Consider the following 14,851-nt stretch of genomic DNA (forward strand, 5'->3'; position numbering starts at 1 on the left):
TCTGTGAACAGGGGGCTTGGAGTTGTTCATAGGGTGAGCAGACGGGGCTGCCTGCTTACCTTTTTTCTACGGCCTGCGTGGCCCGCGTGGAGGCCGGGCTCGCCCCGCGTTCCGCGGGGCCTCCGGCAGAGTTGCGGCCCAGGCTGCCTCGTGCGGGAGCGGGCCGCAGCCGCGTGTCCCGTCCCGGGCGGGAGGCCTCGGCTGGGACACGCTCGGCTCCCGCTGGGGACTGACACAGGACGTCCGGCCCGGGGACGTGCCGGAGCGGGGGGCGTCCGGGGTCCGGCCGGAGCCCAGCCCCGGGGGCGGGGCCGGGGACAGTGCGGTTCCCCTCAGAGTCGGGGCCCGGAACGTGGCGCCGTGGGCCGGGTGGCTGGGGCGGGGTCGGCCCGGCGGGGGGCGGTGGCGGCCCCCAAAGGAGGCGGAGGAGGAGCCGGAGCGTGATGGAGCAACAGGCACCGCCGTCTGCGCCGCCGGGGGCCGTAGCGGGGGGCCGGGCTCGGCGACGGCGGGAGCGGGACGCGGAGCCTCTGCGGGTGAGTTGAAGCCGGGCCGGCGGGAGCGGGAGCGGTCCCTGGGCCCGGCCGGCCGTCTCCCTCCCGCCTCCTCCTCGGCCGCCTGGCGGCCCAGAGGGCGGGCCGGGCGCGGTCTGTGCCTGCGGGCGTCGGAGGGAAGTTGTGGGGAGCGGGCGGGAGCAGCCTTGGCCCCGGCGTTTGCCGCTAGCTGCGCCGCGCCCGCGGGGCCGGCGGAGAGGTGAGGAGCGGGGCAGGGCGGTGGCAGGCGGGGCGGCTTCCCCCGGCCGGGCGGACGCGGTGAGGGGAAAGCGGCGGCGGCCGGCGGGTGCCCGGGTGGGGGTGGGGGGGCTCTGGAGCCGTAAGGCCTCGGGTACGGCCGCTTTCGCCTTGCCGAGCGCTCAACGCGTTTCGCCCTGGACTTTCCGCGGAGCTGAGAGCGGCGTCTCCTGGCTCCGAGCCCCCTGTCTCGGACGGCAGGGCCCGCGCCGCCCCGCAGCCCCGCCGCCGGCACGGAGCGGCCCCGCGGGCTGGGGGGTGGGGGGGGGCTCAGCGGGCGCCCGTCCGGCTGCGGTGCCGGCAGTGGCAGGCGGAGGCGTGCGAAGGGCACTGTGATCGCCAGTGCTGTGCGTGGTTAACGGAGGCGAACTGCCCGGGCTTTCCTCACGGGTGGACCGCTGTTTTCACGTACGTGTTCTAGCATGTAGTTCGCTGGAGCGTACATCTCTGTGTGGAAGAGAGCATGGGCATCAACGTGAACATTACATTCTCAGTGGTCTCTCAGATAAGCAAAAACTAAGCTTGTTTTTAAAACTGTAAAACTTTTTTGCTAAGTGCATCAGATGCGTATTTGTAGCACAGCAGAGTTTATCACCCTGATGGAACTCATGATACAGACATTGTCAAGAAACTGTACCTCAACTAAATGTGTCAGGTAGTGAAAAAAATGGTCAGTAAGTTGTTTACTGGGGTTTTGCTATGGACAGCATTTGGAATCAGGAGGTGCATCTTGGATGCAGTTCCATTTGTTCACTGCAATACTGATTGGTGATTAAGGTTAAAATGTCCTTGCCTGCAGCCTGTGCTCCTGTAGTTTGATGTTGCAGCCATAGGAACATCCTTGGTCGTCTCTAGTAAGCCGGGAGTCGAAGTGTCTGGGTTTCTATAGCTTTTTGTCCTTCTTTCTTATGAGCTGTTCATGTTTATCTTTGGATGTCTTTTTATCTCTCTTAGAGGTACTGCACAGTCTTAGGCAATGTCATCCCTTTTGTGCTTTCTTCTGACTCTGAACAAGAGCTCCTCAGATGCTAACAAAAATCCTTTATAGGCTCTTTGAAGAGAGTTTTTTTGGTAAATGGATAGATGGATTTGGCTTAAATATTGAATTATTATTATTTTAAGCAGTAGGTTTAGAAATCTTCACTTTCTTATATCTTTGGTCTGATATAAAGACAGGTATGTGTTTTTTGAAGTGTCAGGTCATGTTAGTGTATGTGACTACTGATTATTATTAGTGACAGCACAATTAACAATTGTTATTACTGATCCGTTGTACTATCTAAACCTTAGTTTTCTAGAGGTGAAATCCAGTGCTGCAATAGTATCAGTCTGCATGTGTGTTTCTGCTAAATTCTGATTGAGACACGTTTCCTGGCTTCTTCACTGTATTTTACCATGTTATCAGCCTGAAGTTGAAAATGTCGTCTTTGCCTGAATGCCAGTTACTTCCATTCCTACTGGGCAGGTCACTGGTGATAGGAATGCTGTAACAAGAGACTGAAGGTAAAGCGCCTGCCTGCCTGTAGGTGAGTGAGCGTCTTTATTGATGTTGTGCTTACAGATGTGTACTGGTAAATGGCTTGTGTCTTCTCAGAGAAAAAAGCAGTCCTGCTACAGCAGTTGAATGACTTATTGCAGAGGACAAAATCCTGGGAGGAGGTACACTTGCTTCTATACCAACTCCTCCTGAAGTGTCTTTACTGTTCAGACCTGGCTTTTGCTTATTGTTGATTTATCTATTCGTCATTAGTGTATCTGTCTGCCTGTGGCTAGCTGACAGTTCAGACTCCTCACTGATAATGAAATTTACAATTTAGGTATGACTCACAATTCAAGATTTTATGCTCCCTTTAGCTTGTATTCAATCTTTCTCTTATGTTAATGGCAGATCATTTAGATAGCCATAGGTGCAAGCACTTCTTTGACCTTAGGAGGTCAACTTTTTTTACTTTTCTGTGTATCAGTGTTATGTTCACTATCTCTTATTGAGAAAATGAGCTCCTTTCTGCTGTAATTTCTCTTTCTTCTTTGTCTTAGTTTTTCTGTTACTTTCCGCTTTCTCTGTACTGTCTTCACTCTGTTTCTCCTATTCTTTAAGAACTTTTACACTTTCATGTTCTTCCTTCTAAAAGATTGACAGTAACATACTTTATGTAGATGCTGAAGGGACTCTGTCCTTTATCTATAAAATGAATCTCTAATGAGATTTGTAGGGACTTGTAAAACTTGTACTTCTGAGTTTGTTTTAGGCTTTCAGCATGCTCAGACACAAACGTGAATTTGTATTCATTGTTTTACTTCTGAAGGTTATCTCTGAAACCAGTGAAGCTAGAACCCTAAGTATTCCCTACTCTTTGTCTGTTGTGCAAACTGCATAAATGGACTGTGCAAGGCAGACATTGCCTATGTCCTGTATGTTTCACATTATTGTGCTAAAGTTTCAGTGAGTATATGCTGTGTTCCAGCTGCTTTTATAGTGGAAGTATATTGAATATACAAAACTTAATAATATCTACATCTTATATTGCTAGAATAATTTTTTCCTTGTAGCATTTTCTGAGTTAAAATATTTGTATTAAATTTAATAACCTATTCAATATTTTAGTTCCTTAAATATGCTTAATGGAAAAGTTTGTAGAGTGAGGGTAACTGGTGATTTACATGAGAAAAGCTAACTTTACACATTTCATGACAATGTACCATAAGAACAAAATCAAATATAGCAATCCTTCTTATCAGGCTTATCATTAGTAACAAATGATATTAACTTACTGAACATTCAAGATATATATGTAATCTGGTGTTCAGTAGCTTTCTATCAATTTCTTTAATGTTCTTAATTACTTTTTTTGAGTCTATTATCAGTATTGTTCTTTGTAACACCTGGAATGATTCTGTATTTTAACTATACCACATGCATGTATAAGTTTTACTTCATTTGTTTTTCTTTTATCTTCTGCCTGTTTGACGCCTCTCTGTTCCTGTAAGGAACAGTGGGTAATTTTTCTCCTTACTTCTGCTACGCATTTCTTCATTTTATAGACCTATGACTTGCTCCTTTCAATTCTTTTTTAAGTTTCATAGTCTTAGACTCTCTGTATTTGGTGATTGATCCACATCTGGTTATCTGTTACCTGTATCCCTTTTCTGCTTATGTACTTTTATATTCTTGTCTCGTGGTGGTGGGAACAAAACTGCAGATGTTATTTAAAATGCACTTATTTCCACGGATTTTTAGAATGTCACAATTGTTTCCTCTTTCTTCTTTCTTTTACTGCTCTCTTTGACTGGTCAATGAGACTACTGAGACTTTGTTTCCTGGAGAATTTTTCCGAGGTGTCTAGAAAGTCTTCTGTGGGGGATAAGGGTAAATTTAGGGCCAGTTATTGCAATAACAGCTAAGAAATTTTTCTTCCATCACTTTGCATTTACTGACACCGGGTGTCATCTTCTCTTTATTTCGCAGAATATACTCAAGATTGATCTGTGTTCTGGGCAGATAGTTTTAACATTTTGCTACTATTTTGTTTAATTAGATTGCAGTTTCAGTAGCAAACATGCATGCTGCACAAACAGTTTGAATTAGATCTCTGAGAATCCTAGAAAGTTGTGTGCCACAGTCAGAAAATGAAATTGGCCAATGTCTTGAATTCATTAGGCAAATTTGCCCAGAAATTTGTGAGTAGCATCTATGCTCTGCACATTCCTGTCTTTTCTCTCTCTAACATCCTTGCCAATATAACTTTGTATACGTTTCCTTTCCAATCCTGGTCTGATGACTGATATATCTATGGTTAGGAAACATGAGCAGACACCTATGGAAGAGCAAGATACCATTTTAGAATTTAGGTAAATTGTCTACATTGTTTGTTAATTCTTCAGAGTAAGGTAAAACATGCCCTTTACCCTTTATGTGTCTGACCAGTGGTACATTGGGGAAAATTCCTCCTAATAAACCCTGCATGTAACAGACTGAGGCTTTGAAATTTATTCTCCTGCAGTGAATCAACTCTCCGTGTAAATCATGGGGTCTCTGGGCTGTTACCTGAGCCATTCCTGGCACTTAGGTACTTCCCGGCTTCATTTCTCTCTGATATGCCCTGCTATCTGTGGCTTTCTGGCAACTAATTAGCTTTCTCAGAGTTTTCTAATGCTTGGGCTTGAACATCTACTCATGTTTAATAGTTGCTAGATCTTCATATTCTGTTTTTTCAGCTTCTCAGTCAAATTGACCATATGATGAAGTTTGTGATCACGTACACACTTACAAATGTGAGTGATCACACTGCTTGTCATGAAGTGACATGTTCCCCTCAATTGGAAAAGGATCATAAGGAAAATAAGAGATCAGTAGTTTCTAATTTAATGCTTTTTTGGTTGTTGTTGTTGTTTGACTTGAGGGAAAAAAAAAAAAAAGCCTGTAGGCCTTTATTGATACTTGAGACAGGAAGTCAATTTGCAGCTTGCTTCCCTTTCCACCTGATAATGTGACTCATCTTACTCTGGTAATGTATTTAAGCCTGGCAATTGTGTTGTGGTAACAATATGTGATATTCTTAACCTTTTTCTGACTGCAGAACTAAAAATGGATAATACCTATTTCAACTATACTTGAAATCTGTAGTCTGATCCTTTTGTGACTACTTCCAAGTTTTGTGTTTCCATATATACGTTACCTGTTGCCAAGTACAATTACTGTCATTCATAACTGTCTTTTAATCAGAGTTGTACAATGGTATTCTTGATGAATTTTTGAGGCTCTTTGAGGGACAATAGGGAATACATGACAGAAACAGTTATTGACTGCTAATGACTGGTTGAGGAAACTAAAGAATGTTGAAAATTAGACAAGGAGAAAGGGTATACCAAAATCAATGGAACTAGGACTTTCTGCAGCTCATTTTACATCTTTTAGATTTTTTTAAATTAAAAGACTTAAAACAGATTAATTATTTTGTTTTGCCTGATTGATTTTGAGAATTCTGGAAGGGGGCTCTGCAGTGATGTCTCTTCTGTTGCTAACATAAACTGTATGCCCTGCTAATCTCTGCAAGTATACCCAGTTCCACAGACTCGTCATTCTCTTCCCACTTAGGAACAATTTGCAGCTTGCAGTTGGCTGGATGTAGAGGTTTGTGAGCACATGTACCAGTGTAAGTTCTTTGGTTTGTAAACAGTTTATATGTTCTTCTGTTGTCTGTGCATGCACTTACTTCTCTATGATCTAGGTATTGGATGGATATACTACCATCATCTTCTCATTCATACCTGCCATGTTTTCCAATAAACATCTTTACCTTGGGATTATGCTTGGTGTTGTAGAATCAAATTGTATGGCTGAGGAGCAAAAGCTTGTGGAGTGCAGAATACTAAAATAGACAACTAGTCTTATGCCTGAAAGAGGTTATATGTCTTCTGGAAGTTATCCTTCATATGGAATAATATGCTTTCTAAGGCTCTTTTTTGCTGCTTCTGTACCAAAAAGAGTCAAATAATGAACAATTAAAAAAAAAAAAAAGTGATTCTGAATTCAGAATTTATTCTGCATTAAATTAAATTAAATTTATTCTGCATTATCATGCATCTGTTTTAATTTCTTCTATAGTGTCTATAGAACACTATTTTTTTTCCTCTTTTGGCATTTCTTACAATTTACATGTAATTCCCCTCTTCCTCCACAGATTTCTTTCTTTGGATCAAAATCTTTTGGAAGAAGAAGCCCTGACAGCCCCATGTTGAGCAAAGCTGAATTTGTTGAGAAAGTTCGACAGAGCAACCAGGCTTGCCATGATGGTGATTTTCATACAGCTATTGTCTTGTACAATGAGGCTTTGGGAGTTGATCCTCAGAACTGCATTCTCTACAGTAACCGCTCAGCAGCCTACATGAAAATCCAACAGTATGACAAGGCCCTGGATGATGCAATCAAAGCACGACTTCTGAATCCCAAATGGCCAAAGGTAAGAAAGTATTGTTTTTCTGGGGAAAGAACAACTCCACCAGGAATATGTTCATATTACTAATGTAATGTAGACAACTGCAAATACTTCTGTATTAATGGCTGCGTTTGCTAAAAGCTGCAGATAATAATGATTTGTGTTTAAAAGTTGTTTAACTTGAATTTCTTGCTGGCTTTTAAACTGTTCTCTGTGTTTGGGGTATGATTCTATCTTAGTACTTAAACTAGCATCAATTTTTGGTTGTGAAGACCAGACATCTCTTTTAAAAGTAGTCAGCTTTGAGTAGCATCCAGGAACATTTTTCCTGTGAAGTTTTTTGAGGTGTAGCATGGAGATTCTTATTAATAGTGGAGCTATAAAGCCTTTCAAAATAGTGTTCAAAGAGTTTTTGTGTATATTGTGGATAAACATTTTAAGAAATGCATACCTCAGCATTCTTAGTAAGATCTGGTTATGCAAGGAAACATTTTGTAGAGTAGATGGTGTTGGTTGCCTGTTTCTTCTGAGACTGCTTCCCACTAGCTGCTGTTGATAGCTTCAGTAATTCTGACTCACTGTTGGCTAGTCCAGAGCCATCTCTTTAGATGCCAATCAGTTTTAAAAGAATGTACTCCAGATTCCATTTCTCCTATCAATCTCTCCCACAGTCTTACTAGTCACTTTAGCTACAGATGCAATTTAAGACCAGATTTATTGCCCAGGTTCCTCTCCTCAGAAATCATGTCAGGTAGCAAGCATAATGTTCTTCATCAGCTGGAGTCCAAACTATTGAAGTTAGGTTTCCTTTTATATATAAGCAGATCATCAGAAGTCCTGTATTCTTTTTTTTCAGTTGTTTGTTAGCTTCTAGAAAAAAATCACGCCTCCCTGCCCCCTCACCATCTTTTGGTCGGAAGTTGTTATCTTAACTTTAGAGTATATTGAAACAGGAAACTGTAATTTTACACTCTTAAGGTATTTTTTTTGTTTGTTTTAAGACCAAAAAACTGCTTAAATAAAATGTTATTGAAAGTGTTTTCTAAAGCTCTCCCTCTCATAATCACAAAAGGAAGACCATGGATCTGGGAAAGGCCTTCCTTTTTGTTGATTCTGTTTTTTGGGGTTGCCATCTTGCATTGCAGCACTTCTTATTTTTCACATTTGATTTTTGTGTTTAACCATTGTACTTTTATTTTTTTTCACTTTTATATCACTACTTAATCTTTCTCCAAGAGTTTTAGTACGTTCTCCCTGTTGTTTGTACGAAGCCTCTGCAATTTACAGTTTGTATCAGTTCACATAAGCAAGAAACTCCTGCATTGGTAGGGTGATGACTTACAACCTTGTAAGCTTCTTTTTTTTTTCCTTTTTTATTTTTAAATATCATTAACTTCTGCCTTATGTTACAGAATATCATAAAAAATTTTACATAGTTTATGTGAAGGACTGTTAAAAAAGAAAATTGTATTATTTTTTTCAGTCTCTGGATTTCCAGGTCAGTTGTCTGAATACAAGGAGTTAGAGTATAAAAACAGTGGTATATTTATATAGTTTTGTATCCTATTTTGAAGATGTCTGGTAGTGATTTGCTATAGAACTCACTTAGATGAAAAGTTATGAAAAGACTTCATAAAAGAATATTTTCAAAATATGAGTTGCAGACAGTCATACAACAAAACCTTTGAAATGTATCAGTGGAATAGATTTGTGGATCAAAACGGAAAATAAGATGGAATAGAAGGCTTACTAGCTGAAGGCTGGCTGTGCTAAATGAAGACGTTGTTATCAGTATATCAAATACAGAAATAGAATATGTATAGATCCAGCACTAAGATGGAACAATAAAAAACAAACCAAAACAAAACCATTTTTAATGTGAGGCTCTTGTTTCAGAGAATACCAGAAAAATTTATTGAATTAAAACTTATTTAATATTATTAGAACTTAATGATTTAAAAACATGAAATAGTAACTATTTTGATTCTATTTTTGCTATTAGGCGTCCACCTGACCTTGAACAAACTATTTCTTTGTTTATTCTTTTTTGTATGAAAAGATGAGGAGATACTTTTACTTTCCTGAGGAGGAAATTATTTGAGCCTTTTTGGTGGAAAAAGCAATGGAAGACTTAAATGTTGTTGTTATAACATAATATCTGTTCTTGCTTATTGGATCAATATGTAAAGGATATCTTGCTCCATGATACAAAATGTTTGTATCCTTGGAAAGTTACTATCAATAAAAAATAGAAAAGTCAATGTAGTTTTTGCAGGCTTTTTGTCCTGTGTGAAGGACAATTTCCTATTTATTTTTCTTCACATGGCCTTTTCATGTTCTTTGTCAGTGTGCATTTTTTTTCCAATTCTCCGAGTTATTTAAATGCTCAAGTGAAAAAAGCAATTTTTTAAATAAATAATTTGTTTTCTTCGTTTCAGCTACTGACTGGGAAGGGCATATTGAGAGTCAAAGTTATTAAAGTATCTATCTTGACATAGAACTGGGACTTCATCTTTTAAGATTTTTTTTTTTGGTATGGCTTTTATTCTCAATATCATCGGAAAGTTTACCTTTTATTCCTTAAGAAGCTAGGATATTTTTCACCAGTATGTTTTGTTAAAGGGTATCATTGTATGGATATGGCAGTGAAAACCGGTTCAGTGATAAAAAGCTAGATGAATACACTTAAGGTTCATATTGATGACGGAACTAAATTTAGTACTCTGTCACTGCATTTTCAATTATTTAACAGTTTAACTAAATAGATGTATAAGTTAAAATACTAGTTACGATGGATAGAACTGCAATACTGCAATCTGTTGATTTTTTTTTTTTTCCTGTTTAGAATTAATTTATTGTAGCTCAGTTTCCGTAAAATATCAGCAAGAGCAAAGAAAGGGGTCAGTATCTAGAAAGATAAGTTGAACTTCTCAAAAGTACATGCCTACTAATGCTGAAAACCACACATCTTAGTTAAGCTATATTAATTTTTGGAGCTATTACCTGAGAAAGAGTGATTCTGTCTGCTTTCAACGCATCAGCCATAGCAACTGCCTGAGTGTTATTAATGTAGGTCAGTGCAAAAGATAAACGCTGATTAACTGTCATTACCAGTATGAGATGACTATTTTTCTGTTTGTAGATGGTGATGAATTCTGCATCTCTCTAGAATGAGCTGTATTTTACAGAGGGTGTTTTTTGGGGGAGAGTATTTCTGTGAAAAGGAGACTAAAAATTGCTGGAACAGTAGAGGAGTTTTGGCGTTTGCAATAGTTGCAGGTCTTGGGTAACGCTTCTTCTTATACAGAAAAAGCACAGAGGAGTCTTCGTTTCTTTTTTTTTTTTTTAATTATTATTTTATTGAAGGACACAAATATAAATGAGCTTTTTGCATGAACTGGAAAACAACTTCTTGTGAGATGAGGCAGAGGCAGGTAGACAGTCCTGACTACTGAGGGGGGGTGGTGGTTTTGTTGTTTTGTGTCCCTCCCTCCTGTTTTATTGGCAAATAAATGGGGTGGCTTCCTTTCCGCCACCATACAGTTGCTCTCCTCTGAGACTACTTTGTGAAATACGAGTCATCCGTGTTTCAGTGGTATCAGTAGGAATGCCAGGTAGCATTAATGAGGTTCCTCAGCTGTTTCTGGTTATTGAGAGCAGTGCTTATCCAACAGAAATGCTTTGGAAGTCACAGCAGAGACAGGAGATCCTGGAAAGGAGGAAGTTAAGTTTGGGTGGTGTGTTTTGCTTGTTTAAACAACTAGGTTTTCTAAAATGCCTATTTGTCTTTTTATTATACAATTCTTTTAGATTTTTTTTAAAAAAAAAAAGAAAAAGAAAAAGTGTACTGTGAGGGAGGGCTAATTACCTAATCAGATATTTTTTGAACACAGAAATTTTCAGGTTGTATTGTACTTCCGAAAATTCAATGGTGCTTATAAAGTTGTTATGGATCTACATCATTGTTAATCAAATAGTTTATGGTAGTGTGCCTACACAGTACATGGAATTTTTTTTGTGTGTGAGGCTTGTCAGTATGAGATAGTGGGAAGTAACTGTCTGAGGTTGAATGCTTATGTTGCATATTTCAACATCAAAATCTGTTTTATAATTATTTTAAAATTCTGTTTGGTTCCTTTTGATAGAATGTAGTTGGGAAAATTTGAAACATGCATCCAAAACCTAAGCAATTTTATTAATTAGCCAGAAGAGGGAGCTTAACAGATGTAGCTCATAATTTCCATGAAAAATCTGAGTTTTAAATATAGAACCCAGTATCCTTTAACTTAAGGAGTTCAAGACTGGATAGCTTTTGAATTCAAGTTTTCTGAGATTAAAGTTACTAGTTGTATGTTTCTTTTATCATCCTTTATCTTGGGTATGCAATTTGTTAATTATTTACTTATTTATTTTTGTTAGCAGCATCTACAATTCTAATGGGGAATATCACAACTGGAATCTTGCATGTATTTGTAATAAATATATCTTTGTACTGTAATCAATGCAATGCATTAAGCTGATCCTTACTTCAGAGGATGGCAAACATAAACAAAACAAAAAGCACTGTGAAATAAATCTGTGAAATGGGAAAACAGAAAGGAAGAAAGTGTTTGCTTTTGCTTTCAAACACAATTGTGTTTCACCTTGAATTTACATATAGCTTTTATTTCCAGTCAAGGTCCTGAGTTAATTGAAGTTTTGAAGCTCCCCGCCCCCCCAGTTCTCCCAAAATATTTTTCATGAGATCCTAACTGTGAACATTTGTTTTGAACACTACAAAATCCGAGCATCGTTCCTGAAAATAGACATAAATTTGCTTACCTTCTTTGTGCACCACTAGGGCACACTAGTGTACTGTATGTCCAGAACAAGCTCTTAGAGATATATGCTCCCATTGCAATTATCTTCTTGTGAACTTAAAAAATAAAAAAGACTACATTATGAAAAGCTGTGCCTGAAAGTCTTTATTTTAACACAGCTTGCCTCTCCCAGCCTTGAAATCGGTCTTTAAAGCATTCAGTGTTTATTAATAAGCAAATACATTTATACAAATACATCTGCTTATTTTTTTGCAACTTTCAACTAAATATGGACAATGAGAAAGTAATTAAAGTAACAAATATTCTGATCTGTAGCAGATCAGAATAATTTACTACAAGTCTTATGTTGTGTGACTGTTTATTTCAATGGTACATAAAACTAATGTTTTTAGTGTTTGTCTGAGAAGACTGGCTTGTAAGTCCTACTATTTTCAAAATAATTAAAAGATAACAGAATATTTCAGGAACTAAATAGTATTTTGGGAATACCCAGAGGCAAATCATATTAGGCTCATTTTGTTCTTTTGATATCATGCCAAATGGTTTTCTTTGTTTTGCTGCTGTTCTGGCTCTAGAGAATTTTTATTCAGTTACTCAAGCTGCACAACTCTGAAAAGAATCCTAGATATGGTAAATGAAAAATGAAGGATATGTTCTGTTACTCTGACATCTGAACGGTCTCTGCTTGGTTCTTGGTAGCATTACAGATATAGGTTTTATTCTGTTTTTATCCTCAAATTAATGAAAGATATGCTATGGCTTAACTGGTTTAGATTTGGGTCTAATTCTGTGTTAAAATTTAGATTTCACTAGTAGCTGCAAATGTATAGTAATTCATGCTTCAGATACAGAAAAATAGCTAGTCTCGGTGTTACGATAGCTAATATGTATGTATTGAAATGTCTACTCCTAATAAGAAAACAAAAACAATTCTATAAGGTATATTTTTACTAACCCTCAAGTAAAACTGTTCCACTCCATGTTGTAGGGTTAGCTTTGGAGAGTCTCTTAAGAATTGTGGCATAAGTTTAGTTGCCTAACTAAACTTTTATTGGATTTTTGACTGTTTGTTACTGTATAGTAACAACTATAGTACTGTCTATGTATGGTACAGACAAACAAGCATATTATAAGTACAACACAATTTTTGGTTTTGAGATAATTTTGTCTACATTCAGCAAGATACTTGTTTAAAACTTTATCCATATATGAAAAATTGTTCAAAATGTAATGCAATTATAAATAGAAATATTTTGCTTTCTTGAACCTGCAGGATCCGTGTAGACCTAGTTTAGCTGGGTGGGCTTCATTTCAAAAATATGTTAATTCCACAATCTAATTCCAAATCTCTAAATGCCATCAATGCTTGTATCACTTTTTTTTTTTTTTTTTTTTTTAATAGGTGAGCTGGAAAAATGGGGCAAATTGTGTAGGAAGAACTGTGCGTTTCTCCAGGGAAAAAATGCTGAGTGAAGAAATGAGGGTAGACAGCAGGGGGTATCAGAAATGGTGGCTGTTCTGAGTAATATGTGGAGGTTCTACTTTCTGAGCCAGACCAGCCAAAACCTAAGGAATGCCTAAATGTATGTTAATATACCCTGTCTTTGATCATTACTTCTGGTCACGAGTGTTCCTTTTTCTTACAGAAAGAAGCATGCTTGTAGATCGCATTGAATCTCTTATTTGACTCTTTTAAGTGAGTTGCTGTAGTGTCATGCTGTCTATTTGTTAGTAATATCCTTGTTCTGAATAATGTGGGGAACATGGAAGAAGACTTGCTATGAGTTGTACTATATTGAGGCTTAGTACTCCTCCTTACTCTTCTGTTCAGAAAAGAAACAAGCAGTTAGCTTTGGAGATGAAATTGTTGCCCAGTGCCTTTGGTGCCTTAACATTTTGTACCACTGAGGACCTTCCATCTTCCACTCGTGATCTGCATTTCCTTCACAGCTCTGCACACTGTGGTGGCTGTTTTCCAGCCTCTGGCTCTGGGCTTCCCATGTTCTCATGCTGTTCTCACTGCCTTACATCTGAAAGCCCTGATGTGCACATTCGCATATGATCTTCCAATCTCTTTCACCTTTCCCCCTTTTTTCCCCTTCTCTTCACCCCCCCCCCCCCCCCCAAGTATCAACATTTATTGTGCTGCACAGTCAGTTAATGACTGGCTCTTTTTTTTCTTTTTTTTTTTTTTAATATATATATATATTTCAGAATTTACTAATATTTTGGAGATATCTCCTATTTGGCTTTTGTGCAACTGGAACATCTAACTAGAGTTCTCTTATTTGTTGTAAGACAAGCTAAACTGAAGACAGTGGGAAGCCTGGCTAAATATGGCTTCCAGAGGTTGGCCTTTTGATTACCTTTTGTGGTAGTGAAGTTGTCGGAAGTATAGCAAACTGAATGCATTTATAAAAAAAAATGAGTCATGCCTTGAGTGATCTAGCATGACTCTTTGAAAGTATGCTGTTTATAACAGTGCTGCTTTGTATGTTCTGTATGTTAAAGATGCATGGAACACGTTCTGAGGTAACACTTAAAATATTTTTTCCAAAATATTTGGAGAATAGTTTGAATGATTAATTTCTTTCAGTTATTTGAAGTTGCAACATCCTGTGTGGCAAAAAGACAAATTATCCTCAAAGGTCTGTGTTCTAGCTTTTGAATGAATGTAAAGTTTTCCAAATCCTATTCAGTTCAGTTAGACTCCAAATGTCTGGGTCTGCACCCATCAAAAATGCTTCAGATCTAACAGTTGTTTGAGTATGTCACATTTAATTGTCTGGGCTTGACTGTGTCTGTCGAAATATGTGAAGTGCACCAGATAGTATGTACTTAACCTGTTCATTGGATTTACTCTGATAGAGCCAGCTATGTGAAGTAGTGTTTGTTACATGTGGTCTGTGTTTAATGAAAGATGCAGTATTATGCAGTATTTTCTGTTGCACTTTCAGGTATTTTTACTTTAATCTTCATTTTATAAAAGAGCCACATTAAATACAACACTATTTGGTAGAGCAACATTTATGTTTAGTTTGTTTTCAGATTAAAGAAAAAATGGAGGATTTTTTTCATTACCTCCTCCGAGAAATCTTCCTTCCTCTAGCTGCTGTTTTTAATAACCTCTGTGGGAGGCTCGTTCCAATATCCACATTCTCTGAGATCTTATAAAGCATTTTCTGAGTTCAGGGTTTCTTTGGGGGGTGGGGAATGACAATGTCTTGAAGAATAAAGCTTTCTAGTATTACAGAATCACAGTATTACTGAGGCTGGAAGGGGCCTCTGGAGGTCATCTAGTCCA

At 38.7% G+C, this 14,851-nt stretch overlaps 1 protein-coding gene across 5 annotated transcripts in view; it reads left to right on the plus strand.

The window, feature by feature from the left end:
* Positions 1 to 426: 426 nt before the first annotated feature.
* TTC28 (tetratricopeptide repeat domain 28) overlaps positions 427 to 14,851 on the plus strand; it is a 159,906-nt gene continuing 145,481 nt past the window's right edge. For 4 of the 5 annotated variants that reach the window (XR_004754809.1, XR_004754810.1, XR_004754811.1 and 1 more), the window contains exons 1-2: positions 427 to 536; positions 6,473 to 6,751. Coding sequence is in view for 2 of the 5 variants with exons in the window: in XM_035340711.1 (XP_035196602.1) it covers positions 444 to 536; positions 6,473 to 6,751 (372 nt within the window). In the remaining 3 variants the exon portion in view is untranslated. Of the gene's footprint in view, positions 537 to 637; positions 754 to 6,472; positions 6,752 to 14,851 lie in introns of those variants that run through there. The other variant, XM_035340712.1, reaches the window with a different exon arrangement.

This window comes from Oxyura jamaicensis, chromosome 15, assembly GCF_011077185.1.
Source record: "Oxyura jamaicensis isolate SHBP4307 breed ruddy duck chromosome 15, BPBGC_Ojam_1.0, whole genome shotgun sequence".
NCBI lineage: Eukaryota > Metazoa > Chordata > Aves > Anseriformes > Anatidae > Oxyura > Oxyura jamaicensis.